We start from the raw sequence: 26,759 nt of genomic DNA on the forward strand, positions 1-26,759 counted from the left end.
TCAGTTTTAGATTTTACCTTCAGAAAGAAGGAAATAAAATATTTAAAATAATCAAGAAAAGTTTCATCCTCTGATTGAAGAAACCATAATTTACTCACTGAGCTGTTTGCAGCAACAGATAAAAGGACTAGAGCTGCCCAAACATTTGCAGAAAACATCTAAAATATCCTGAAAAAAACTCCAGAAACTGCATCACAATGAAGCAAACATGCAGCGTGAAAACTTTAGAGTTGAGCTTTATTTTAGATTTCGGGGTTAAAGGCTGAAAATGAACCAGGGAGACAAAAGATCAACTTTCAAGTTTCATTGCATTCTAATCAAAACTACATGGAGCCACTAAATGCAGCTTAGTTTTCATTTCATCCTCATTGGTCCACAGAGAAAAACAAAATTAGACACTAAATGACAGACATGAGCAGATAAACAGGATCAACATCTTCATCAGTTAATCATTAGGATCCAGAGTCTCTTTAAACTCAACTGCTGCAGCTTCAACCTCTGGATCATCAGGACAGCTCAGCTTCTCTCCTCTGCAAAGATCATCACCACTCCCTGCAGAGAGAAGGAGGGACAACAGAGGAGATCAGTGAGTTTTTCCAGCCTCTGGAAGCTGAACATGAACATTTCATCTGTTTCTGAAATATCAGCTGACTAAGAAACATGGAGTCTGTCCCTGAACACATCTGGATGAAACTAATGACAGAAGGAATCATGTCCAGATGTGCTGAGTGGACTTCATCAGCTTCTGCTCTGTAGAAAGACCACATGGTGACTAAATGTAATGATGGGCTGTGAAATCAGTGATTTGCAGGCTGCAGTCAGACTGATCTCAGAGCAGTGACTAAGATGAAACTGATCAGCTGTTTTCTATTGAAATGAGAGAACAAAGAGTCTGAGATCAGATCTGATGCTCCACAGCTTGATGAATGAGGACCACTGTCTCTAGACATGGTGAAAGGCTGTCAGCTGGAATCCAGCTGCATTTCCTGGAGACATGAACACAACAACAGTCATCTTTACATGGACACAAAGACAGAAACACAACAAGCTGCTTGCTCCTCTGAATGGCTGATTGTTGCCTTAGTGTCCAATCAGGAGGCCTGTCACCATTCTCCTCCCACTGAGAAGCTGCAGCTTTACTGGAAACACTGGATCTTTGCTTTTGCTACCAACTGGGTTCAGAACAGTTCTGCTGACAGCAGCTGGACTCACTCCATCTACTTACAGAGATTTCAGTTTGTAGTCTGGACTCTTTACAAGATCCTGCAGCTGCTGAACATCTGACTCCTTCAAGCTGTTTCCTCTCAGGTCCAGTTCTCTCAGATGGGACGGATTGGACTTCAGAGCCAAACCCAGAGAATCACAGCTGATCTCTGACAAACTGCAGAGCCACAATCTGAGTAAAGAATAAAAAATGTGAGCTGAAGCCAGCAGGATGCAGGTTCTAACAGTTCAACAGAACCAGTTAAAGAACTCTCATTATTATTAATGACAACTAGCTGCTGCTGCTGCTAGAAAGACCTGCTGATTTCAGTTCTTCAACAATCAACAATATCAGAACTTTCAATAGTTAAAACTTGTTTAGCAGTTTTTACAGTCCTGGGGTCTCATTTATAAAACTTTGTGTGGAATTCATACTAAATGTGTACATGCAGCAAGAAAATGAAAATGGTGTATGGCAAAAAATATTCAGATTTATAAAACCATGCACAGGCACACCAGCATGCCATTTTCCTTTATAGATCACAGCTGTTTGGTACCAGGTTCTGGCTCTGGTTGTGCCCTCTACACGCCCATTTCAACTATAAACGGTCGATGCAAAGCACCTTATGAATGTTAATGTGTATAAAAATGTGTGAGCTGATCAATTTTCATCATGGTGACGTGGCAGCCACAGAGAAAAAGCAAATAATCATTGGGAAAATTTCACAGAGAGGCATTTGTTAAATATGAAAATCAGAGGTAGAAGCTCAGATGTTGTCCACATTAAAACAAGTTGTTAATAAGGTGTTAAAATAAGTTGTTAAAAAGTAAACCACGCTGTGCTTCATGTTGAAATTCCCCTGTGGCTGTGCGTTTAGATCCACATTTAGAGAAGAGAGGTTTCCCCCGCCATTATTACCCCACCCCCCCCAAAAAAAAAAGGTGAGCCCTGCCTGGGTGTGAACAGAAAGCCTCTTTCTCTGTGCTCTGGGGGTTGAAGAGCTGCCTTTCAGCACCTGAGAGGGAGGTGTAGCCAATTTCCCCCGTCGGTAACAGCAGAATGCATGCTGGAAGTCAGGAGCAGGATATTGGCCAGTCCTCATTATTGGCCAGGAAATATTTTATCCATGAAAGAGTTTTTCCTCAATTCTCCCATCTGAACGGTCTTCGAGGAGTGCCAATGCATCCAGTGAGCAGCATTACGCACAAGTGTGTTTGACTGTTTCCAGCAATTAAAGTGATTGGTGCACACCTCCTCAAAATAATACGGTTGCCGGGAAGTGCAAATTACCGTACAAAATCTGAAACATTTTTTCAAATATTGAAACAAATTTACATTTCAGAAAACAATTTAATTATGCACTAAACACTTTAATGGGAGGCAGATCCTTTAGCTATCAGGCTCCTCTTCTGTGGAACCAACTCCCGGTTTTGGTCCATGAGGCAGACACCCTGTCTACTTTTAAGACTAAGCTTAAAACTTTCCTTCTTGACAAGGCTTATGGTTAGAGTTGGTTATGTTACCCTGGGGTATCTCTGTAGTTATGCTGCAATAGGCTTAGGCTGCTGGAGAACATCAGGGCCTATTTCTCTCACTCTACTGAGTTCTGTTGTTCTCCAATTTGCATTGCTTGTTGTCATTTCAGCTTTTAACTTTTTGTTCTCTCTTTTTTTTCTTCACAGTAGGTACACCTGGTCTGGTGTTGTGTTAGCTGTGACATTAACCAGGGAAGACAGATCACCCGCTATTTCCATCTAATGTAGAACATATTACTGGATCAATGTGTGCTTCTGTGCTTGTTTGTCGCTGCTCTGTCTTCTCTAACCCCCATTCGGCCGAGGCAGATGACCGTTCATGATCAGAGTCCTTGGAATGGGAGTTTGCCCAACCAGTCTACATGTGCTTTGTGGTTCTGGCGAAGGCATTCGACCGTCTCCCTCGAGGGATCCTGTGTGGTGTACTCCGGGAGTATGGAATACCGGGACCTTTAATAAGAGCTGTCAGGTCTCTGTATAACTGGTGTCAGAGGCTGGTCCGCATTGCTGGCAGTAAGTCGGACTCGTTTCCGGTGAGAGTTGGACTCCGCCAAGGTTGCCCTTTGTCACCGATTCTGTTCAAAACTTTTATGGACAGAATTTCTAGGCGCAGCTAAATTGTTGAGGGGATCTGTTTTGGTGGCCTTAGGATTGCGTCTCTGCTATTCGTGGATGCTGTGGTCCTATTGGCTTCATCAGGGCGTGATCTACAGCTCTCACTGGAGCAGTTCGCAGCCGAGTGCGAACTGAGAATCAGTACCTCTAAATCCGAGACCATGGTCTTGAACCGGATAAGGGTAGAGTGCCTCCTCTGGGTTGGGGAGGATTTGCTGCCCCTAGTGGAGGAGTTCAAGTATCTTGGGGTCTTGTTCATGGATGAGGGGAAGATGGAGCGGGAGATTGACAGGCGGATTTGTGCGGTGTCTGCTTTGAAGCGGGCGCTGAACCGATCCGTTGTTGTGAAGAGGGAGCTGAGCCAAAAGGCGAAGCTCTCGATTTACCGGTCAATCTATGTTCCTACCCTCATCTATGGTCATGAACTTTTGGTCATGACCGAAAGAACGAGATCCCAGATACAAGCGGCCTAAATGAGTTTTCTCCGTAGTGTGTCTGGGCTCTCCCTTAGAGATAGGTTGAGGAGCTCAGTCATCGAGGGAGGACTCAGAGTAGAGCCGCTGCTCCTCCACGTCGAGAGGAGCCAGTGGAGGTGGCTCGGGCATCTGGTAAGGATGCCTCCTGGATGCCTCCCTGGTGAGGTGTTCTGGGCACGTCCCACCGGGAGGAGGCCCAGAGGGAGACCCAGGACACACTGGAGGGACTGTCTCTCGGCTGGCCTGGGAACACCTTGGGGTTCCCCCTGAGGAGCTGGCCCAAATGGCTGGTGAGAGGGACGTCTGGGCCTCCCTACTGAAGCTGCTACCCCCGCGACCCAACCCCGGATAAGCGGAAGACAATGGATGGATGAATGAATTGAATTCAAACAGAAATGACAAAAGAACAGCACAACAAGCTGATAAAATTTTAAAGATACCATCAACCAAAGCCTTGATATCACTAAAGAATATACAGTATTAATCAATACGACATGTATAAAGTGACAGCTGAAGATAATAATAGGGGTTTTCTGTATGGAAGTGAATCTGTAAGTACCTGAACCCAAGCACCTCTAGGTGTTTGAGAGAGTACGTGTGAAACATTTATCCATGAGATAAATGCTAGATAGTAGTCGTGAAGAAAGAGCCGGAGTGAAGAGCCGCCCCCCCAGACCAATGAGTAGATGTCAGGGGAATATGAGTGACGGGCCCAAGGAAAGCTGTTAACAGCCACAATGCCGAAGGCCCGGGGATCTGCGGGGACGAGCCCGTGGATTCCGCCGGCAGCCAGCTACGGCGGAGCAGATCGGGACATGGGCCCCAGGGACCCGAGGCCCGGAGGTGACCCGCCCTCCAGCGGGGGCCCTGACCAAGCCATGGGGGGGTCAGGCCACGCGAAGCAGCCACCAGGAGGGAGACAGCACCCGCCTGGGCCCCCAGCCCTATACACCGAGTACCACAGATGCACCACGAGGCCCAGGCGCCAGGCAGCGGAGGGGAGCAGGATGGGGGGATGGGCTCAACATTTAGTGGAGACCTGAGATGTCACGGGAGAGGTGGCAGTACAAATCCAACCTGACAAATAAACAAACAGAAAACTTCATACACAGTGACAGTAACTTGTCCCACCCTAGTGCCCCCACACGCAAATACTCCTACAAAAAAATGGACGTTTTACACACATTTGCACTTACCACACACACCCTATATTCACAGGTCATGGCGCTGGAACCCCAAAGGGGTACCCAACCCCTAGACCCAGTAAGTGATCCCTAAAATCAAGATTGGGGTGGGGGGAACCACAACCACCCGACCTTCCTGGTCCATGCTCCAGTCATGACCCACCATCCCGGCCCCAGACCAGACGACCCTCAGGCCCACCCACCCGGAGCTGGGGCCAGCATGAACCGAATGAGCCAATCAACCAGAGTCCCCCCATGAACCCTAAAATACTACCTCCCCACCCCCAGCACATATTCCAGGGGAGAGCAGAAGTGCCAGACACAGTCCTGGCCAATCACACGGACCCAGATGGCCCACTCCTCCACCAGACCCCAAACTCCGGGCGCTAAACAGAAAACAGAGGTGTGACAAAGACCCCAAGCCTGCCTCCGCCTGCTCAAATGTCATGATCATGTTCCTTAATGTTCTCAAGTCTGTTTAAAACTGGGAGTGCCAAAGGGGGTGTTCGGCACCATCCACCATCCCTCCGTAAGGTAGGTGCAGCCAGCGCGTCCCCGCAAGCAACCTACCCAGAACCCTCAATGTCTAAGTGCAAGTAGGGTCAGAGGGAGCCATCAGGGGTGAGGCCTACACAATAAGCCCAGATGTCTTACCCCGCACCCGCCCAATAATAGAAAATCATAGAAAAAATTGTAGCTCTTTGAAGCTCGAATACCCTATTAGTTTTAGATTTCCAAGAAATGCCACAATGCACAGCTGTTCTGGAGCATTTTCAGCCAGTTTCTTTAGATGAACTCACCTCAGTAATTAAGTACCTGCGGCCATCAAATTATCCTTTGGACTGTCTACCTACTATTCTGATAAAAGACATTTTTCTTACTTCTGGCCTATATATCTTAATGGTGATAAATGCCTCATTGCAGTCAGGTTGTGTCCCATCAATACTTAAACATGCTGTCGTTAAACCCCATCTTAAAAAACCCAATCTAGACTCAAGTGTACTAGCAAATTTTAGGCCCATTTCAAAACTCCCTTTTTTATCTAAGGTCCTTGAAAAATTAGTTTTTATTCAGCTTGAAATGTTTTTAAAAGACAATAATATAACTGAGACATTTCAGTCTGGGTTTAAAGCTGCTCATGGAACTGAAACATCTCTGCTTCGAGTGTATAATGATCTTCTTTTAACAGTTGATTTAGGCAATGTCGCAGTTTTATTACTTTTAGATCTGAGCGCAGCATTTGACACTGTAGACCATCAGATTCTCTTACATAGATTAAAATATTGTGTTGGCCTGAGAAGCCCGGTACTTGAATGGTTTAAGTCTTATCTAGAAAACAGAACTTTCTCAGTTCATTTAGACCAATGTTGTTCTGGGGCTAAACCTTTAAAGTACGGTGTCCCCCAAGGCTCAAGTTTAGGTCCCATTTTGTTTATTTTGTATCTATTACCTCTTGGTCAGATTTTCCATAGGTTTAATGTTTCATTTCATTGCTTTGCAGATGATGTCCAAATTTATATGCCCCTCAAACTACAAAATGGCAAAAGTGAATCTCTTCAACTATTGAACAATTGTTTAACGGAAGTCAAATCTTGGATGGAACAAAACTTTCTTCACCTCAATCAAAGTAAAACTCAAGTTATACTATTTGGTCAGAGTCTTCACACAACAGATCCAGATCTGATTCTTGGTTCTTTAGCTCGGTTTTGTCAGACCTCTGCTAGGAATCTTGGTTTTACTTTTGATAGTTGTTTAAAGCTAGATAAACAAATTAGCTCTGTCGTCAGATCAAGTTTTTATCACCTGCGTATTTTAGCTAAAGTTAAATCTTATTTTTGTTTAAAAGACTTTGAAGGACTTATCCATGCCTTCATCACATCTCGTTTGGACTATTGCAATTCATTATATAGAGGCCTGGATAAATCACAGATGCAGCGACATTCAAATGATCCAGAACGCAGCGGCTTGGCTTCTTACAGGAACCAGGAAGCGTGACCATATAAGGCCCATACTGGCCTCTTTACATTGGCTGCCTGTTTTTTATCGAATAGATTTTAAGATTCTCTTATTAACTTATAAAGTTTTAAATGGATTAGCTCCCCCTTATCTTCTGGAACTTTTAAAATTTCAGCCCGTGTCCAGAACCCTACGTTCTAATAATCAGCTTTTACTAACAGTTCCTCGGACCAGACTTAAGAGGAAAGGAGATCTGGCTTTTTCTGCTGTTGCTCCTTCTCTGTGGAACAATCTACCTTTCCAAATTAGATCTGCCCACAGCCTGGATCATTTTAAATTGCTTCTTAAAACTTATTTTTATTCTTTGGCATTTAATTAAACTAGTGTTTGATACTTTGTTTTTATTCATTTGTGTTGTTGTCACGCTTGTACAGCACTTTGGTGCAGTTCTATGCCTGTTTTAAAGTGCTATATAAATAAATTTGACATTGACATTGACAATAATGCCCTACTTGTATGTGTGTCATGAGAATGTTATGAATGAAAATGTCTAAGATGCGTAGTAAAATTGGTGTCAGGGACACCACCAGAAAGCGAGACCTTTTCCCCGGCGACGCCCCCACCCCTTAAAGTGCTACATGTGTGGCGGCATGATGGAGCAGGCAGAGGGAGGCGTCTGAGGATTTTAAGCAAAGGACTGGGGAGCATCATTCTCACCCAGGAAGCCAGCTCCCCTGCTGACTCCAATAGGCATCCAACCGGAGAGCGAGACTCTGCCAGCCACACCACCATAGCCCAAAGGGCCAGGGAAAGGCGGCAGGGCCCGATTGAAATTCACTTTTCTAACCTGAGTTGAATCCCCTCTGACTCGCTTCACATGAGGGGGATTTATACACACTGGGGGTCTAAATGCTGTCCGGTTCTGACCTTAGATCGGGGCTCAGACTCAGTTACACAGAAAGACAACATTAAAAACTGGCTCCAAGTCCAGGAACAAACTCAGGAAGTACTTATTAGAATAGAAGATTTGAACTTTGATTTTCACTTCAATTGTATCCAATTATTCACAGAAATATCAACTCTATTTAAAAAAATATTCTGTAGAAAATATAGAAAAACTGATCTGATTAAGGGTTAAAGAGATTAAAAACCTTCAAATAAACGAAACAATGTTTTTAATTTCTTCTATCATCATTTGTCTCAGTTCTGGATAAAAGGTGCAACTCTAAACTGAAATTAAGCGCATTGTTTTATGTTTTCTGCTGATTATTTAATAAATCCTGGCATGAACTTGAGAAAAAACTTTAACTGGACCCAACCAGTGAAGAAGAAAGCAGACTTTACCATGAAGTTCCTTAGTGTAGATCAGTAGAATATCAGCCCGATGTCTGCAGTTTAGTGTGAACACAACTTTCACATCATAAATATCAGAACTAAAACATGGAGTCTGACCTCAATATCTGTAGTTTGCAGAGGGGATCTTGGAGAAAACCACAGAGCTCCTTCACTCCAGCATCTTTCAGGCCTTCGTTCTGACTCAGGTCCAGTTCTGTCAGATGGGAGGGGTTGGACTTCAGAGCAGAGCCCAGAGAAGAACAGCTGATCTGTGACAACCTGCAGCGCTCCAATCTAAATAAAGAATAAAAGATGTGAGATGAATCTAACAGGATGCAGGTTAAAACTGAAATCTGAACAAATAAATGAGAAAATTGAGAAAATTAATTTCCCTGAATTAAAAAGTCCCAAAAATGATAATCTGATATTTGTTCCAGTAGAACTGATTTAAAGAGTTCAACCCAGAAATACCAGTACATGTTATCATGACGTGTTGTTAGAATATTTCAATCGGGCCTTCAGTGGTTCTGAGCTGGAACTAAACTGGACTTTAATAACCAAGCTGTGACATCAGAGCTGTTAATACTGTTGTGATTGAATGGAAGCAGCTCATTTTCACAGTGACGGTAACCTTCTATTGAGGGGAACTGAGGGATTTATATGAAGCATCAATAGCTGCAATAATTACACTTATCATTTCTAAACATATGTATACATGAGTGAGAACAGAACCGCTTCTACCTGTTCTACTGTCAGACAGGATAATGCATCACAAACAGAGCCAGTCTGATATCAATGTTATCAGCAAAGAAAGCGGAACAAATTCCCAACAAACATCAGATTTCTTCATCCAACCATCCAAGCTGAGATTTAACTAGAGGTCAACAGTTCAGAGCTCAATATTGCTTCAGTCCAGAAGGTGGAGCCCAGAACAAATGGAACTTTTCCACTTTTTACTCTGCAGAACATCTGGGCCGCATTTCAGGAAAAATTTTGGATATTTTTTCCTGGACTTTGTTGCTAGTGTTTATGAATCCTTTGCTGTCAGATATATTAGATGATGCTGGATTCATGGTGAGGATATTTACAGGGAGTCTGCAGTCATTTAAACAAGTCCCCCCATTGTTTAGATCCTGGCTCACTGAAAAGGGCTCCTAGAAAATAGAGCTGAACAATATCAGGAGAAAATGGCTGTAAAATGAGTAGACAGGACCCACCGGACTCTGGTGGGTCATTTTTACTTCAACTTCCCAGAAGCCCCTACACCACTCCCATATGGTCCCATGGTGGTTCATCTGGACCTTTTCTCCCCATGGTTCTGACCTCCTCACCCCTCTTTCTCATAGAAATACATCATCTTGCCTGTCTGGCTCATCCTGGGATTCTGGGACCTCCTGTAGTTTGGCTACTAGTCGAACCAACAAACTTCAGAAGCTCTTTCTAAGAGCTCCAACCCTGAACATCTCTAGCTTGGCAGTCTTTCCATTAAGCTTTCTGCTGTCAGCCGCATCCACCACACTCTTTTCCTTCTCGTTTCTCTAGTTGTGGTCCCATTCCGACTGCCACTGGGTCTGTGTCTTTTTTTTCTCATCTTGGTCCTCCTGGCATCTATGTTGGATCTGCTCCCCTCTGCTGTGCAGAATGGTGCTGGAGGGGTTACTTGAACTGCCATTTCCATCTTTGTTCTTCTATCCCTGGTTTTCTCACCTTCAGGATGTAAACCTCTGGATAAGTTGTCTCTCGGTACCAGTCCCTCAGCCTACATGGGCCCATTAGGACCACATCCTTGCAACACCGACAGCTATAGTGAGGTTGGCAGCTTAGCGCTTGCTTTCAGTAGTGATGGTCAGCTTGAAGCTGAAGCTCTGGAGCGTTTGTCAGAAACAGCAACACAGTCCTTCACAAGAACTTTGTTGGGACTTGATTGATCGGACCAGGTCATGGGTCAATGAAGTCCAAAGCTTCATTTGGGACATTTTGATCTGGTCGTTCAGCACCTAGTTTATGGGTTTTAGCAACTCCATGTAGCTCCATAATGAACCAGTAGGTTAAATAGGGATGTAGTACTATGGACCGGGCCCTGGGAACCTTTAGTCATGGCTCAGCGTACCACTTATTCACAGGAAATACTGCTTGTTATTTATTTAGATTTCTCCTCAATAATTACTGTTTAGTTTAATGCTGCTGCCTCCACTTAGCAGCAATTTAATAATTGCTAAACCTTTGATAACCTACGCAGAATAAAATTATAGTCCATTTCAATCTGATGTTAGAAACACTCCCATGAAATATAAAATAAATGCTATATAATTGTAAAACAAAACAACATAGGAGCTGACTGCAGTAAAGGCAGAGGGAGCAAGTTTGCCTGCATTTTATGCAGCTTACGGTTAAAAAATAACCGGCAATAATTGCTGGAAGTAGATTATGTGTTGCAGATCACTATTTTGGACTGCAATTCTGAAGATGAGATTTTATACACTGACAATATTGCAGAAACCTAACCTATAAACCATACTTTAATGCTTATTAATTAGTTGTCTCTGCATTTGCCAAGCTTAAGGCTGAATCACATTGCCAGATGAAGAACCCTGGTGTCAGCACATGCAAGAAGCTGTGCTAAACAGTTCTCTTTCAAGAATATTAAGCTCCTGCCTCAGTTGCAAACAAAGTGTAAGACACAAATCACCTAGAAATTGAAAACCCTTTTCCAGGCTTTTTTTAAACTGTGTGCATGTGTATATAAACAGCACACAAAAAATATGACAAAAATATTTTCGGTGTGTACAAAAAGCTCAGGATTAGGTCATTAAATTTTGCATCAGATGTGTGTCAGAACAAATAATGAACAATAATTAACCAATGTATGAAAAAAGTATTTGGGCATGAGAACACAAATTTATTTACACATTTACATTTGTTTCTCTCACAAAATCTGGTAACACTGTTCATCAGGAGAAGAGTAAGCACTTCTTCTCCTGAGCCACCATTGTGGTCTTTTCAGACTCTAGTTCAGACTCATTCCTGACCTTGTGTGTGTGTCTGCTTCCCAGGTTGCTCCTGAGTTCTATATTCTGCTCCAGTTCTGTTCCTGGCTTCAGAGTTAATTTACAAAAATTCAAGTTGTCTCTTTAGACTGATGGTACTGGCAGGCAGTATATGGGCTCCGACTTCCCTGGATCCCCCTGTGATCAAACCTAGCTCACCCTCCATCATGCTCTTCTGATCAGGTCCACCTCACATAAACCAACTGGACTCCCAGACCTTGCTCATTCCCCCCTGGCGGTTTCCACTTACCCTCAAGTAAGCAAACTCAACAAAACACATTCTCAAGATTCTTCAGCATCTTCATTAACCTGTCCTGTCCATGAACAGTTAAGGATCAGCTCAGTGTTCCCAGTTCCAGACCATATCTTCTCAAACCTATTTGAATAAACCTATTAATCTTCACCAGTCTCCTGAGTGTGTTCTGCATGTGGGTCACAGCTATTAGAACCATGACACACACCAAATGTGATCTCAGCAGTGTCACAATAGTTTCTAACAATATTCACCTCATATCATGTCAAACTGCTCTGTCCAAAACATCACTTATCAGGTCAGTTATTGTAATGGATACTGACCTATTTAAAATAAATTGCCTAAATAATTTAAATTTGTAGACTATTTAAAGTAAACTATTCATGGTGAATTTTCTAAATCAAGAATGTTGCAGATTGTTTATGGACGTTTGTCTGTTTTGATTAGCATTGTTGGTGGTTTATATTTTTTTGTTTAATGGTATTTGCACTTTATCATTTTATTTTTTTATGTACCTCACGGGCTGCCGTAGATAATGAGGGCAAAAGTAGAATCAATGTGGCAATGAATGACTTGAACTGTCAAGATGTCAAGAAATCCACACTTAGTGTTCTTAGTGAAAGCAGCGAGATACGTTTTGTTTTGTTGTTTGTATTGTAAGTTTATGTTTTGTATTCTAATATTTTTATATGTTTTAGTTTTCACGGTGACTTAGGTAACTGTGGTAACTGTGATGATCATGGTGGATCCTCATCAAAGAAAATAAAATGCTAAATTCACCCGTCGAGACTGGCTGAGTAGTTCAAGTGCTGAGGAGCTGCTACAGCTAATATTTACTTAAGTATGGATAATTGAAGCCAGAATAAAAATGTTGCTTGGGTTTGCTGCTTGGGTTTGCTGTGGCTAATAAAACATCCAGTTCATTTGCTGAGCAAATCAACTAATATCAAGTGACCAAACTCTAAAAGCCCAACGCTTTTAGAGTTTGGTCTGGATGGGGAAGGGTAGATGGGGATCCCACTAATGTGCAGCTGTTACAGATGAGGAGGCAGATGAGGGCAAAGGTCAACCAGATGTTACCTCATTGAAATACAAGCTAATAGTGCTTAGCATTGCTAACTTTGGCTCAATGCATCATTCTGAAGCAGCAGAAAACACAAAATACTTTTATTTTGGGTTTGCTTCTGTAACCCACAATAAGTAAGACTTTTACTTTTTTCGAGCCCACTTCCTGTGTTGCCCCAAATTAGCTAGCTACTTTAAAGCCCCACCTCCAGGCCTCAGTTAAGGATCCTCACCTGTTTCCACTGTGATTGTGGCTTGCTGCTGGCGTATTCTTCACCTATTCATCTAAAATCTTTAAACCTATTGATTTGATTGCCGGGTGAGTTTATTCGATAACAGTATTACTGCTCCATGTGGTATTTCTGCTCGATTGCTCATTGGAGCATTGTTTTATTAGAATCATTGGTGTTATTTTCCTGGACCATCGCAGGGATTCTGTCAGATTTAATTGTGGCTAAGTGTACACCCCACTTTCTTCTAGCAGGTAACTTGCTTGCTGAATGTTGTGCATGTTCTGACACATTTACATTGATGCTGAAGTAGTGAAGTTTAAAATAAGATTGATCAGAACAGAGTGTAGCTACACTAAGGTTGATATTGCTCAGTATATTTATCTATTTTTCCTTTCACTCTTCTTGAGTATTTGACAATTAATGTGTTTTATTTATCTTGTTTTATATTTTGAAAGTGCACTTTAACTTTAAATTGATTAAGCCTGAAATATGACACATTTTTGTTTTACTTTATTTGAATTATGGTTATTTTAACCTGATTAAAATGTTTGTATAATTATTAGGAATTTAATTATTGCATTTGCATTTAGTATGCATAAACTAAATGCTTAAATTTAATAATTATTTCCTTTGTATTATATTTGCATGTAATTGTTGTTTTTGATAAAACACTTAAGGGGTTTTCTGACCTTTTTAGGTCGTTTCTCCCCACCCATATCGGATCAGATCCTCATCTGGATCTGAAGATGGCAAGTTAGAAATGGACTATGGGCTTTATGATTTTGAAATTAATTTATTTTGAGTCAATTCTCTTGTGTCTCATCGTGTTGCTGTAATTGTCTGTTTTTATTCAATCACTTAATATACATCCACCAAAACTAAAAGCATTGCCTCCTGTTTTATTTTACACCTCAGGCTCCTTAAAAGGACACTCTTCTGATGCTGCTTTTGTAGCTGCAGTTAACTGCCTAGCCTATAAGTGTTACACTTCTTAAAGTCTGTTACTTGTCTGTAAATTTGCATTAACCTCAGTATTAGACAGCTTTAATCTCTCATCATTATAATTCTGCTCCACATCGGGCCCTCTGGCTTGTTTGCTCATGCCTGTGCATATTCTCAATCATCAGAGTCATGACATCTACAACAGGAATAAATCCAAGGTTAGCAGACTTTCACTCGGTTTCTGTGAAAATGGTTCAACACCTGATCGAGGAGTCTTTGACAATCCTGGAGGCTCTTAGTTGAGCAATGTGGAGTTTAGGAGTTGTTGTTTTATGCAGTAAATCCTGGCAGGAAGTTGGAAAAAGAAACAAACTTTAACTGGACCAAAGCATTGAAGAATAAACCAAATTTTACCATGAAGATTCTCAGTGTGGATCAGTAGAATAGTCGTCAGATGTCTGCAGTTTAGTGTCAGCACAACTTTCACATCACAAATTACAGAACTAAAACATGGAGTCTGACCTCAATATCTGTAATTTGCAGAGGAGAATCTGGAGAAAACCACAAATCTTCTTCATTCCAGCATCTTTCAGGTCGTTGTTACTCAGGTCCAGTTCTGTCAGATGGGATGGGTTGGACTTCAGAGCGGAGACCAGAGAAGAACAGCTGATCTCTGATAAACTGCAGCTCCACAGTCTGAATAAAGAATAAAATTTGTGAGCTGAAGCCAACAGGATGCAGGTTAAAACTGAAATATGAGCAAATAAATTATAAAATGTAGAAAATGAATTTTCCTGAATGTAAAAATCCCAGAAACGTGTTGAACCAATGTCTGATATTTGTTTCCGTAAAATGATTTAAAGAGTTAAACCCAGCAGCACTAGAACATGTTATCAAGACATGTGAAGGGCTCCCAGAGTCTGGAGGAAGAGTGGACCAGAATCCACACTGCTTGAAGTCCAGAGTGAAGTTTCCACAGTCTGATTATTTAGGGTGCCATGTTATCTTCTGGTTCTGGTCCACGGGGTTTCCTAAAGTCCACAGACAATGCAGCCATATACCAGAACATTTTGGAGCACATCATGCTTCCTTCTGCTGCTCATCCCCATTATAACAAATGATATTACTGTCTCTATATTCAGTTTTCTGGTGCCTCTATGCAGTTTTTAGCCTATTTTCTCCTCCGATGGATTACCATTGTGAACTGTATTTATTCTATTTTAAATTTTTACACTTCATCTGATAACCAACAAAGAAAATATTCAGAACATATTTAACCCAAAACTCATGTCTGGACAATCAGAACTTTCATCAGGGCCCAAAAACTGGATCAGAACCAATCTGGGATCACACGTGTGCTCCATAGCTTAGCCTTCAACTCAGCTAAGTATCACAGGTTAACCAAGCATCTCAGGAAACATTTGCTCTGTTCACCAGATGTTCTGGCCATAACTCCTGCCTTCAGAGCTCAGGAACATCTCTCAGCAGTTAGCTTCTATCATCTGAACTCAAGGCATGAAGCAGTTCACTGCTTCATTACTGCCATCACCACGGAGGACCAAGCCGCCATGTTGGACAACCCACCAAGCAGATTGTCTTTACAAACTTCTAAATTCCCCATTTAGTTCAACATCTGTTCCACTCTATGGCCTTTCTGATCAATTACTGTTTTGCATTACTTATATGTTATCTAAGACCCAAGTTACCAGTAAAAACAGAGAAATACAGGTTTACAGGAGTGAACTCGCTGTACTGTATGTTCACTGCCTCATCACTAACGCGCCCTCTGCTGGCGACACCTATATTACACTTTAATATAATAACATGGACAATAGTTATAATATCAATTAATAATTTAACTTTGTTGATCTTACAATGAAGAAATACACTTCTGCATCTTAACCCATCCCCTTGGGGAGCAGTGGGCTGCCACTGTGCGGCACCTGGGGAGCAATTGGGGGTTAAGGGTCTTGCTCAGGTACCCAGAGTGCAGGCAGTGGGGATCAAACCAGGTACTTGCAACCTTCTCAGAGCGCAAGTGCACTGCTCTAACCACTAGGCCACCACTCCCCCCCCTCCCTGCACAGTTATGCCAATAGAAAGAGAAAACACCACAATAAAATAAAATGTGCAGCAACTATTTCCTCATCTATATCATATTGTCACATAATATTCTGATTTCTGAGACTGAATTTTGGGTTTTTGTTTTATTTAAGCCAGAATCATCAAACTGACAAAAGATAAAGACTTGAAATATTTCAATCTGTGTGATGAATCTATGAGTTTCTCTTTCTTATATGGAGGGTCAAAAATTTAACATTTTCACAATATATTTGATGAGATTGTCCTGCATACTAATAAAAATTATGTTTATTCAGTTTTTCTTTGTTTTACTTCTTGTTGCTCAAACTTGTTGGGATGTTGCTGAACGGTACCGCTGAGTCCAGAGACCGTCTGCTGCAGTAGAGGTTTTTACTTTTTAACATTTTGGTATAGTTTTATTACCCACACTGCTGGGTTGTGGCAGGTTGAGTTTGTTCTGGTTCTGTCTGATTGAGCTGTCAGATTGAAGAGGACGGTTCCTCTCTGACCCAGACCAACAGAACACCTAAGGATAAATTAGAAAGGCCAATTAACCTAACAGTCATATTTTTGGACTGTGGGATGAAGCCAGAGTACCCGGGGAGATCCCACGCATGCACAGGGAGAACATGCAGACTCCATGCAAAAAGACCCAGTGCAAGGATAGGACTTGAATACAGGACCTTCTTGCTGCATGGAAACAGTGCTACCCAGTGCTCCACTGTGCAGCCCGTCAGAAATACAAACAAGGGGGGAAAATTTTTGTTTTTAGTACTAGGGCTTGGTTTGGTCCATTACTAAAACCTTTGAACATGTCAAATGAGAAAATAAATGATTTACAAGGCAAAACATTTGGACAGCTGGTTGGCTTTAAAGAAGTTATGTCAAAACAAATTTACTGATTAAAATAGGTTTTAAAGTAACAGTGAAGATAAAACCAACCTCAGCTTCTTTACTTTACAGACTGGATTCTCCAGGATCTCACAGAGATGCTTTATTTCAGAGTCTCCAAAGGTTCTCCCTTCATCATGGATTGCATCTATTTCCAGTTCAGTCAGATGGGAGGGGTTGGACTTCAGAGCTGAGGCCACAACTTCACATTCAGTCCCTGAGAGACTACAGCCCACTAGTCTGTGATTAGAGAAACAACAACATCAGTTATGGTTAAATCAGACTAATAAACACTGATAAACAGACTAAAACATGATGATTAAACAGTGATGTCATCATCAGATGAACATCTGCTCTTCACATCAATTTCCTGTTTGACCCGACACAGAGAACCCTTCAGTCTCTTCAGGTCTTGGTTCTACTGCAGAGCTGCTGTGTCTCTGGCTTTGTTAAAAGCTTCATTTAACCACAAAGATGAAGAAAGATCATCTACAATAAAACAACAGAACTGACTAAATCATCAGAGAGGACAACGACCAGGACTACAGAGAGGAGGTGGAGCAGCTGGTGGGCTGGTGCAGAGACAACAGCCTTAACCCAGAGAAGACGAAGGAGATCATCGTTGACTTCAGGAAGAACCGCCCCCACCACGCTTCACTGCTCACCAACAGTTCAGCCATGGAGGTGGTCAGCAGCACCAAGTTCCTGGGGGTGCACAACACGGACAACCTCAACTGGTCTGTGAACACCACATCACTGGTTAAGAAGGCACAGAAATGACTGTACTTCCTGCGGAGGATGAGAAGAGCCCCCCTGCCCCCACCCATCCTCAAGACCTTCTACAGAAGCACCATAGAGAGCATTCTGACCACCTGTCTCTCTGTGTGGTGTGGAGGCTGCAGTGCCGCCAACTGGAAGAAAGTGAGGAGAGTGGTGAGGACAGCAGAAGGGATCATCGGGGCTCCTCTTCCCTCCATCAAGGACATCTGATCACAGCGCTGTGTGTCCCGAGCCCGTAACATCATTGGGGACCCCTCACACCCCCACCTTGGACTGTTCTCCCTGCTGCCTTCTGGGAAGAGGTTCCGCAGCTTCCGCTGCAGGTCCACCAGGTTCTGCAAAAGCTTTTTCCCTGTTGCCATCAGACTGTTGAACTGCTGGAACTGCTGAAGCCACAAAAGACACTCTGAACTGCTGACGCTGCAAAATGGACTCTGTACCACATTCGCATATTGCACATTTGCACATATGCCATCAGACTGTTGAACTGCTGAAGCCACAAAATGGACTCTGAACTGCTGAAGCCGCAAAATGGACTCTGAACTGCTGAAGCCGCAAAATGGACTCTGTACCACATGCGCATATTGCACATTTGCACATAAGCCATCAGACCGTTGAACTGCTGAAGCGAAAAATGGACTCTAAACTGCTGAAGCCACAAAACGGACACTGTAGTTTACTACAATTTACTGTGATTTTCCAAGCTGTATGCAAACGAAGTTTTGTTCTGTGCGCACCCTGTGCAAACAAAATGACAAATAAAGTTGCCTAAGTCTAAGTCTAAGTATATCTTGATGTCCATGTTAGGATTTGGAAGTGCATTCTACCTGGCTGCTGTCTGCAGTGGTGGGACCCCTATTTAATTTTACTACAAAGTGTGTTTTAGTTTATGTATTGCTTGAAGAGATTATTTTGTTAAAACTATTTTATAGCTGGTTGCAGCTTGATAATGTGCAATAATTATTAAGTTCTAAAACATTTGGTTTATTTTATTGTTCTTCTATTATGAACATTGAGTATAATAATAATCATCATCATATCTACATAATTATATCGGAATTGACAGATGTCTTGACTCTTGACTCACTTGTGCCACCACACACTAAAATGGTAGTTTAGAGGACAATGTTTTAGATTTTTACTCCATTATTTATTGAATATTATGCATTTTATATTTGACTTTTGAACTCTTTTTTAAAGTTTTACTAAATGCTTTAACATTTTAGATCACAAAAAGTAACTGAATAGTTCCTTTATCTAGTCAGTAGTGTTGGATGAGAAAATTCTGGAGCAAAGGCCTCTTGTGATTTAAAGCCAGACCTATCACCTCTGAGTCACTCTGAGCATTAAACCGACTCAGCTCAACTTTAGATAAGGTTCAGGCTGTTATCTATGGTGAGTGGATGGTGCCACAGATAAACTGCTTAAGGAGACTGTTGTGTTACGCGTACCTTTGAGAAGTGACTTGTACACACTCATATCACCCCGGTCTAAATACGCATTGATAACTTTATGTTGTTATGACATCATGACATGACACACTGCAGCTCCCAGCATGCAACACAGTTTGTGGTGACCGCCCGGGTGGGAACTTTATCTCGTTGCCATGGAAATTACTATAAAAGGCAAAGACGCACCGTGCTCTTTCTTCTTTTCTGGCAGTGTGCCTACTGAAAAGACATCCAACCTCACGCTGGGTTTTCCTCCACGTGGCATGAGACAATGGGGGTAAAATCCACCCACCTCACAGCCTCAAACTGGTGTAATTAAGTATAAACTATGCCAATACAAGACATTAACAAAAAAAGTGTTTTTTCTACAGTCACTTGGGAACCAGTGATCGCAGAGTTGGAAAAGCTGTGCCTATACTCATCCATTCTGGGGTTGTGATGTATAAAAAGTGCTGTATTGCCTATAGGATTCCCCATTTAAGACTATTAGTGGGCTAAAAACCTAACAGGATGTCATTATTCTGTCCGCTCCGACCATAAACAAAACACGCTCAGAGAAAAATTTCAAACTATTTTACGCAACAGAGCGCCCTGCACCATAGAGGGGATTTGTCTGGTCAGCACGAAGACTTAGATGGGAAACCTGTTTCTGTGAAAGGTGATAATGATGGTTATAAACAGGCTAGAAGTGCATTGAGCTGAAAAGAGGGAAACATCAGCAGCTGGATCAGCGTAATGATGCAGCGTGAACCACTGTGTGCTTCAAGTGTTGCAGCTGAGGGGAAAATGACAGACCATATAGGCTTGATGAAACTCAGCCTCATTCACCAATGAAGATATAGACCTACACTGATAAACCCATAGATTAATGATAATCTTAGTGTTTTCATTGCCTTGATGTGAATCTGATCATTCATATTGTGCCTTTTATAATCAACCACAATATTTTCTTGTTTAAGTCAGGAAAAAAAAGATTGTGTTATGGTGTTGAGCAGTTTTTGAAGAACTTCTGTTTGCAAAGCAACCATACTTCCCCTTTTTAAAAACTATATTCTTAACTCAGCATTATTTATACAATCTAAAAAACAGGTAATTCAAAACAGAAAAAAAAGTTAAAGCCAGCAAAATGTAAAATAAAATGCAGATCCATTAAAACGAAACAATAAAAACGTCAAAAGCTGATATCTTAAACTGTGTTTAAGGGAATATTAAACCAAAAAAGTGAAATGGCCTGCCCGATTTGTAAAGCTATTTGAATCCAGAGTTGTGTGCAACAACAGAGAAACTGCGGTTACCTCTTTGCACTCTTTTTTTTTCCGGATTTCTAATAAAAAACGATCTGCAGACCTGACCAAACGAGAGGGAGCGTGCATATGAAGCATGTCTGACAGATCCTGGAAGCAAGGCCATGAAGACATTTAAAAACAAATAAAATAATTTTAAAATCAATCCGAATGTGAACCAGTAGCCAATGAATTGCTCCTAAAACTGGAGAAATGTGCTCTTATTTTCTGGTAGCAGTTAAAAGAAGAGCAGCAGCATTTTAGACCAGCTGCAGTTAAGCCATAAGAGTTTTGTTAAGCCCAGAGTGAAGTGAAGTGCAGCAATATAAGTTGTAATTAAAGCATTGATAAAAACCTTTCGTCAGCTGTCTCAGTTTGAAAAAGCTGGACTTGACCACAGACTTTAACTGTGCACTAAAGTTAAAATTATTCTCTAGTTATACACTCAGATTTGTAGCAGTACGTGTCAGATATTTACTTTAAGGTCCCAGGTCAACACTGATGTTAGAGACATCAATGCGCCCACACAACATAAACTTTTCAGAAGTTTATTTTTAGAGCAACTATTTTCCTTTTTAGTGTCATAAAAGTCTGACTGTCTTCTGTCTAAAACCACTTTGATGTAGATACAAAAACAGAAACGTTGTTCCAAGAGGGTTCAGTTGCACGATCAAAGAGATTCTACAAGCAGTCGAGAGGCAGAAGCTGAATTTGCAGCTAAAATAGAACAAGCAAAGACCACACAGGAAATACTTTCAGAGAAAATTTCAGTCAACCAAATGGAGAATGAATGGAAATGAAAGTAAAACATGGCATTGGCAAAGTTAAAACAAGAAGTAGAAACACAGGCAAGGCATGAGCAGGAAAAAATTAAACTACAGCAGTTAAAGGCAGAAGGTGGAGTAAAAATAGCAGCGGCATATGTAAGAGCCCTAAGTTGTTAAATGACCTTGATAGCTATGATGTTACATCCTACCAAAACTTTGAAAACGCTTTAAATGATCCTGGCAGGGAAACACAGTCCGCCCTAAATCCACTGACTCCGTCATTTAAGCACCACCACACCATTGCAGGACAAGAAGAAGTTAGCTTAGCTGAAGTTCTTGCCAATTCCCGTACCAGAGCCAGGTATCTTTAGTGGTGACCCTCTAAAGTTTGTTGATTGGCATGCCAAGGCATCTGGAACATTCTACAGGAGAGGTATGGCACCCCATTCATTGTTCAAAGAGGCTTTAGAGCTAAGCTAACACAATTGCCTAAAATACCTGCTAATGACCCCTTAGCACTGAGAGAGTTTGCAGACTTTCTCCATAAAGCAGCAAAAGTATCCTGCAATCCTGTGGCTTCACCATTTCTGATTAATGAAAAGCCAGAGGAGAGATGCATTGAAAGAGCTAAATTGCTTCAGACAACTACGCAGACAAAGCAACCTGCAGGTGCGTAGTTTTGACTCTGACACCCATGTCAAAATAAAACAAGCCTACTTTCAGGACTTTATCACGGTTGATAAGTTCAGCATTCCCTCTAGCGAAACTGCACTTCAGTAGCCTAGCCCTAAAGGTATAGCCAACCAGTTACAGCCACTACAAGATTATGGGTGGGTTTGCTAATCGGTCATGACTGTCCATCAGCACTAGCTCCCCTGAAAGTTGTTACAGGATAACTAACTGAGCCTTTTGCACAAAGAAACATACTTGGATGGAGTATCATTAGGTCTGGTAATCCCCACTTAAACAGAGCGGGAAATCAGAGTTATGTGCATTGAGTGCACCCTCAGAAAGGGTAACCACAACAGAGTCACTTAACCTCAAACTATATATGAAGGCCATGTGCTTGGAATCCAGTGGTCAATCAAAATTGACACTTTTAATTTCAATGTAAACACAAAGAACCAGCCTCCTACTCGTCGGAGTATACTGTCAGTGATTTCATCTTTGTATGACCCACTAGGGTTTTTAGCCCCTTTTTCCTTAAGTGGTAAAGGTACAGTACAGAAGCTCTGCCGTAGAGGCATAGGATGGGATGATCCGTTTCCTGACAATCTGCACTCACGGTGGGAGGACTGGAAAAATTGTTTTGAAAAGCTCAAATCAGTCATAGTACCCAGATTTTACCATAAATCAGAACTAAAGGACATCATTAAAGTGGAATTGCATCACTTTTCTGATGCCAGTAGCATTGGCTATGGGGCATGCTCCTACATTAGGTTCAAAAGCGATGACAACAAAGTACACTGTAGTCTGTTTATGGCTAAAGATAGAGTCGCACTGACCAAAGTTACAAGCATCCCACGACTAGACCTCTCAGCTGCAGTCACCTCTGCTAAAACGAGTGTAATGCTAAAATCAGACGTTGAGATGCTCATTGATGAGATGTTCTTTTGGACCGACTCTCAAGTTGTTCAAGCATATATCAACAACGAGACACAAAGATTTCATATCTTTGTTGCGAACCGCGTCCTGCTGATTAGGCAGATTACAGATCCTAAACAGTGGTACTACATTGACACAGCTCAGAATCCAGCAGACCATGCTTCCAGAGGCCTTAGTGCATCAGAGATAATGACAACTTGCTGGTTGTCTGGCCCAAAGTTTCTGTGGGAACAAGAGATTTCCTACTCAGCCAGCCAACCAGCTGAGGTGCTGGTGGGAGATCCTGAAGTTAAAGTAGTCAAAACCTTTACAACTCAAACAAGCAAACAAGACATTATCCTCAGTCATTTTGAAAGGTTTTCAAGCTGGTCAATGCTACTTAAAGTGGTTGCGAGCAGTGGCGGCTGGCCAGTAGGGGGCGCTCGGGCGCCGCCCCCTTTAAATCTTTTAGATAGTAAATGATTTCTGAACTGCAAAGTTCTTAGAAATGTATTTATTCATACTGTGTGTCCAATAGACATGTTAGAATTTATTAAAATAGTAAATACATAATTCTATTTAATTACTCACATTGTGCACACTTCCTCCTTTCCTATGTGCAGGGCGCCGGTCTAATGGGAGTGAATGTAGGCGCAGGAACTTGGGCAAGCACGTGATCTGAGGCTGACTTTTAATTGGTTATCTAGGTTTTTGCATAGGGGCGCAGAGCTCTGCGCCCCGGACACACCTATTCTGTTGTGTCATTACTGGTAGAGTGTCAGTACTGGCTAATTTTTTTAAAAACATTGTGTGATTGGACAATCCCCGATTCGACTCAGCTCAGCTGCAGTTCGTTAGGTTGATTCACGGTTATGCTTGCAAAGTTGAGTAGTTTCAAAATGAGAGAAAATTCTGTTTTGTCTTTACAAAAAAATGCTTTTACAAAGCGTTCACTTGAAGAAAAAAAAACAGGATAAAGGAGCTTGGACCGGATCGTCTTAATTTACAAATTCAGCAGCAGGCAAGTGATCTCTCCACTCCATGGTTGGACAAATCAGTGTAGGTAGTAGTCAGCCAGTGAAGAAGCGTTGGATACTCAGTGTAGAAGACCATGAAAGGATTGCTGCAGAGGTGAGTTGTTGTGGAAAATCACTGTTACACTGGTTTATAGTAATGTTATTTAATATATTAGGAAGATGTGCTTTGTAGTTAGAAATACCTTTAGTTGTGTCTATGCTGTGTAGGTATGTTGATGTAATGTTTGTCAGCAAGATATTTTATTATTTAAGTTGTACTGAAGTTTATGGGTAATGGGGAATAAAACATTTAGTTACTGAATTTTGTGTAATCTTGTCCCACAAAAATGCTGTAACACATTTCATAACACAGCCTTAAAAAATGGCAGCAAATGTTATTAAAATCAGGAAAACAATCTAGAAGAAGTCTTTTCAGAAACTGTCACGCTCTTGAAGATCCTCCTCACCACACCCATGACCACAGCAGAAGCTGAAAGGTGCTTTTCAACTCTGAAAAGAATCAAGACTTTTCTGAGAAACTCAATGACTCAGGACAGGCTGAATGCATTGTCCATGTTGTCAATGGAGAAAAGACTAGTCACAGAGATGACTGACTTTAACAATTAAGAATATAATTGAGAAATTTGCTGGGCAGAAGGAAAGGAGGGCAAAATTCATGTTCAAAAGTGCTATTTTTTAAGATTTGCTTTGTTTGTTTTTCGTTTGTTTGTGTGCGCCCCCCTCAGTTTTTTTAGCACCAGCCGCCACTGGTTGCGAGAATAAAAAGACTGACAAACAAAACCCAACATGGCAATGTTATTACAGCGGATGAACGCAAAAGAGCTGCTGATAAAAAGGTGGCGCAGAGTTCAATGTCTCACTGAACAGTTTTGGAATAGAGGGACAATAGAGTACCTTCTAAACATATCTATAAGACAGAAGTGGCACCAGCCACGTCGAAATCTTAAGGTCAATGACATTGTCATCATCAAGGAAGACATGCTTCCAATGGCAACTGGGTCAGGTTGTTGAAGCTCCAGAAGAAGAGGATGGCTTGGTGCGTAGAGCAGTGTTGTAGTCAAGTCACTATGCCTCGAGTCCGAGTCCAGGTTCGAGTCACCAGTGTTCAAGTCCGAGTCAAGTCCAAGTCATTAAAAAAAAATCTGAGTCGAGTCCGAGTCGAGTCCACTACTCATCCGAGTCGAGTCCGAGTCGAGTCACTATTGACGTGTGATGTATGACATGAAGCAGTAACATTCCATTGCACTAATAACTCTTTCGCTGTAGTTACCCTTGGTTTTACTCGGTAAAACTACCGCTTTTTCCAAGTCTAAGACGTCTCCTAACCATGGTTTTTAAACATTGTTGTTATTGAACGCGCAACAGCGACTCGAGGTACGCTGATAGGCCGCATATGAAGGATGTTAAAGCCGCAAGCGGCGTCGATCGGCCCTCGCAGCCAAGCGCACTCCGGCCTTCTGGCCACCGCCGCGGTGCCGGCCGGCCGGCCGGCGGGGTTCGCGCACCGCCGCGGTGCCGGCCGGCGGGCGGGCGGCTCCGGCCGGCCGGCGGGGTTCGCGCACCGCCGCGGTGCCGGCCGGCGGGCGGGGTTCGCACACCGCCGCGGCTCCGGGCGGCCGGCGGGGTTCGCGCACCGCCGCGGCTCCGGGCGGCCGGCTGGGTTCGCGCACCGCCGGCCGGCCGCCACCGCAGATGCTGTTACGCATTTTCCTCGCTCGTCCACCGGGCGATTCCCACAAACGTGTTCGGCAGCGTTCCCCCATGACTCACAACAAATCTGGTGCAGATCGGTCGATGTAGCGAGGAGATCCAGCCGTTGGATAATGATAATGCATTTCGCCACCGGGCCGGACTAAATTGTTCGGCGGGCCGGAAAATGTATACCGATTCCTGGACGGTGACTACAAACAGAAAAAAACTGCAAATGACACCATGAACACGAGCAGGAGAAAAACAACGACTTACCTTTCTATCAACTCGGCCCGTCTTTCCGAGCCCTCGACACTCAAGCCATCGTTTGAGCTGAACGTTGGTATGTTGTTCCACAGTTCTACCAGTAAAATGGGCGCCTGGACATCCTCTTGTGAAAGTTTAACAGCTGTAAAGTCGGTCATATCCTTGTATCTGTTGCATGTGTAATGGCTGGTTGCTACGAGCGCTCTCACACTGTTTGCCCAACCTTAGCGGCAAGGGGCGTTGCTCATGAGATGGTGACGTCACGTGCGCGGTACGACATTTAGATATTAAAATCATACACCAAATAATATTCTAATGACATATTAAAATTATAGCCTAATTATAGCCTAAAAGTCGAGTCTTTTTCTCAATTTCCGAGTCAGAATGATCTGAATGTAGGAGTCCGAGTCCAAGTTCGAGTCATCAGTGCTCAAGTCCAAGTCAAGTCACGAGTCTCTAAATTTAGCTAATGACTCGGACTCGAGTTCGAGTCTCGGACTCGAGTACTACAACACTGGCGTAGAGTCAAGCTTCTGGTTGGCAATTGAAATCCAACAATGAAGTGGGACACAAAACACAAACCTCGTATAGTTGAGCGACCTATTTAAAAACTTGTAGTTCTTTTAGAAAGTCACTGACAAAGTTATTGTTCTCATGTTAGACACATTACAGCAAAGTTGGTTGTTAATGTTAACTGCATTTTGTTTGTATACGACTTCCACTAATGTTTGTTGTTAAGCAGGAAATCATGTATGAATTGTTTATTTGTTTAGTCATACATGATTTGGTGAGAGTGTAAATGTCTGTTTTGTGTTTATAAACTGAATCTATGTTGTTACTGGTACTGTACAGTAGAGGGTGCTGTAGCTCAGTTGGCAGTAAGCTGCGAGCAAGAAATTTCTGCTACCTTCCTGTCAGTCAGTGCTCAGAACTTAATATCCCATAGAGGAGAGAACGAAAGAAGGCGCTCTTTTTTTGTTAGAAATTATGACTGAGCGCACATTTATCTGAACACTGCTTGAGGCTCGATAGCAGCACATTTATGGACCTACAGCTAAACACCTTGAAGCCCTTGGACAGCGG

At 42.3% G+C, this 26,759-nt stretch overlaps 1 protein-coding gene across 2 annotated transcripts in view; it reads right to left on the minus strand.

The window, feature by feature from the left end:
• Positions 1-220: 220 nt before the first annotated feature.
• LOC105923222 (NACHT, LRR and PYD domains-containing protein 5-like) overlaps positions 221-26,759 on the minus strand; it is a 46,971-nt gene continuing 20,432 nt past the window's right edge. Inside the window, exons 6-10 of one of the 2 annotated variants that reach the window (XM_036129455.1) lie at positions 16,870-17,058; positions 14,368-14,541; positions 8,423-8,599; positions 1,226-1,396; positions 221-552 (exon numbers count right to left, since the gene is read on the minus strand). In XM_036129455.1, coding sequence (XP_035985348.1) covers positions 543-552; positions 1,226-1,396; positions 8,423-8,599; positions 14,368-14,541; positions 16,870-17,058 — 721 coding nt within the window. In that variant the 3' untranslated portion in view covers positions 221-542. Of the gene's footprint in view, positions 553-1,221; positions 1,397-8,422; positions 8,600-14,367; positions 14,542-16,869; positions 17,059-26,759 lie in introns of those variants that run through there. The other variant, XM_036129456.1, reaches the window with a different exon arrangement.

This window comes from Fundulus heteroclitus, unplaced genomic scaffold (genome assembly GCF_011125445.2).
Source record: "Fundulus heteroclitus isolate FHET01 unplaced genomic scaffold, MU-UCD_Fhet_4.1 scaffold_172, whole genome shotgun sequence".
Lineage (NCBI taxonomy): Eukaryota > Metazoa > Chordata > Actinopteri > Cyprinodontiformes > Fundulidae > Fundulus > Fundulus heteroclitus.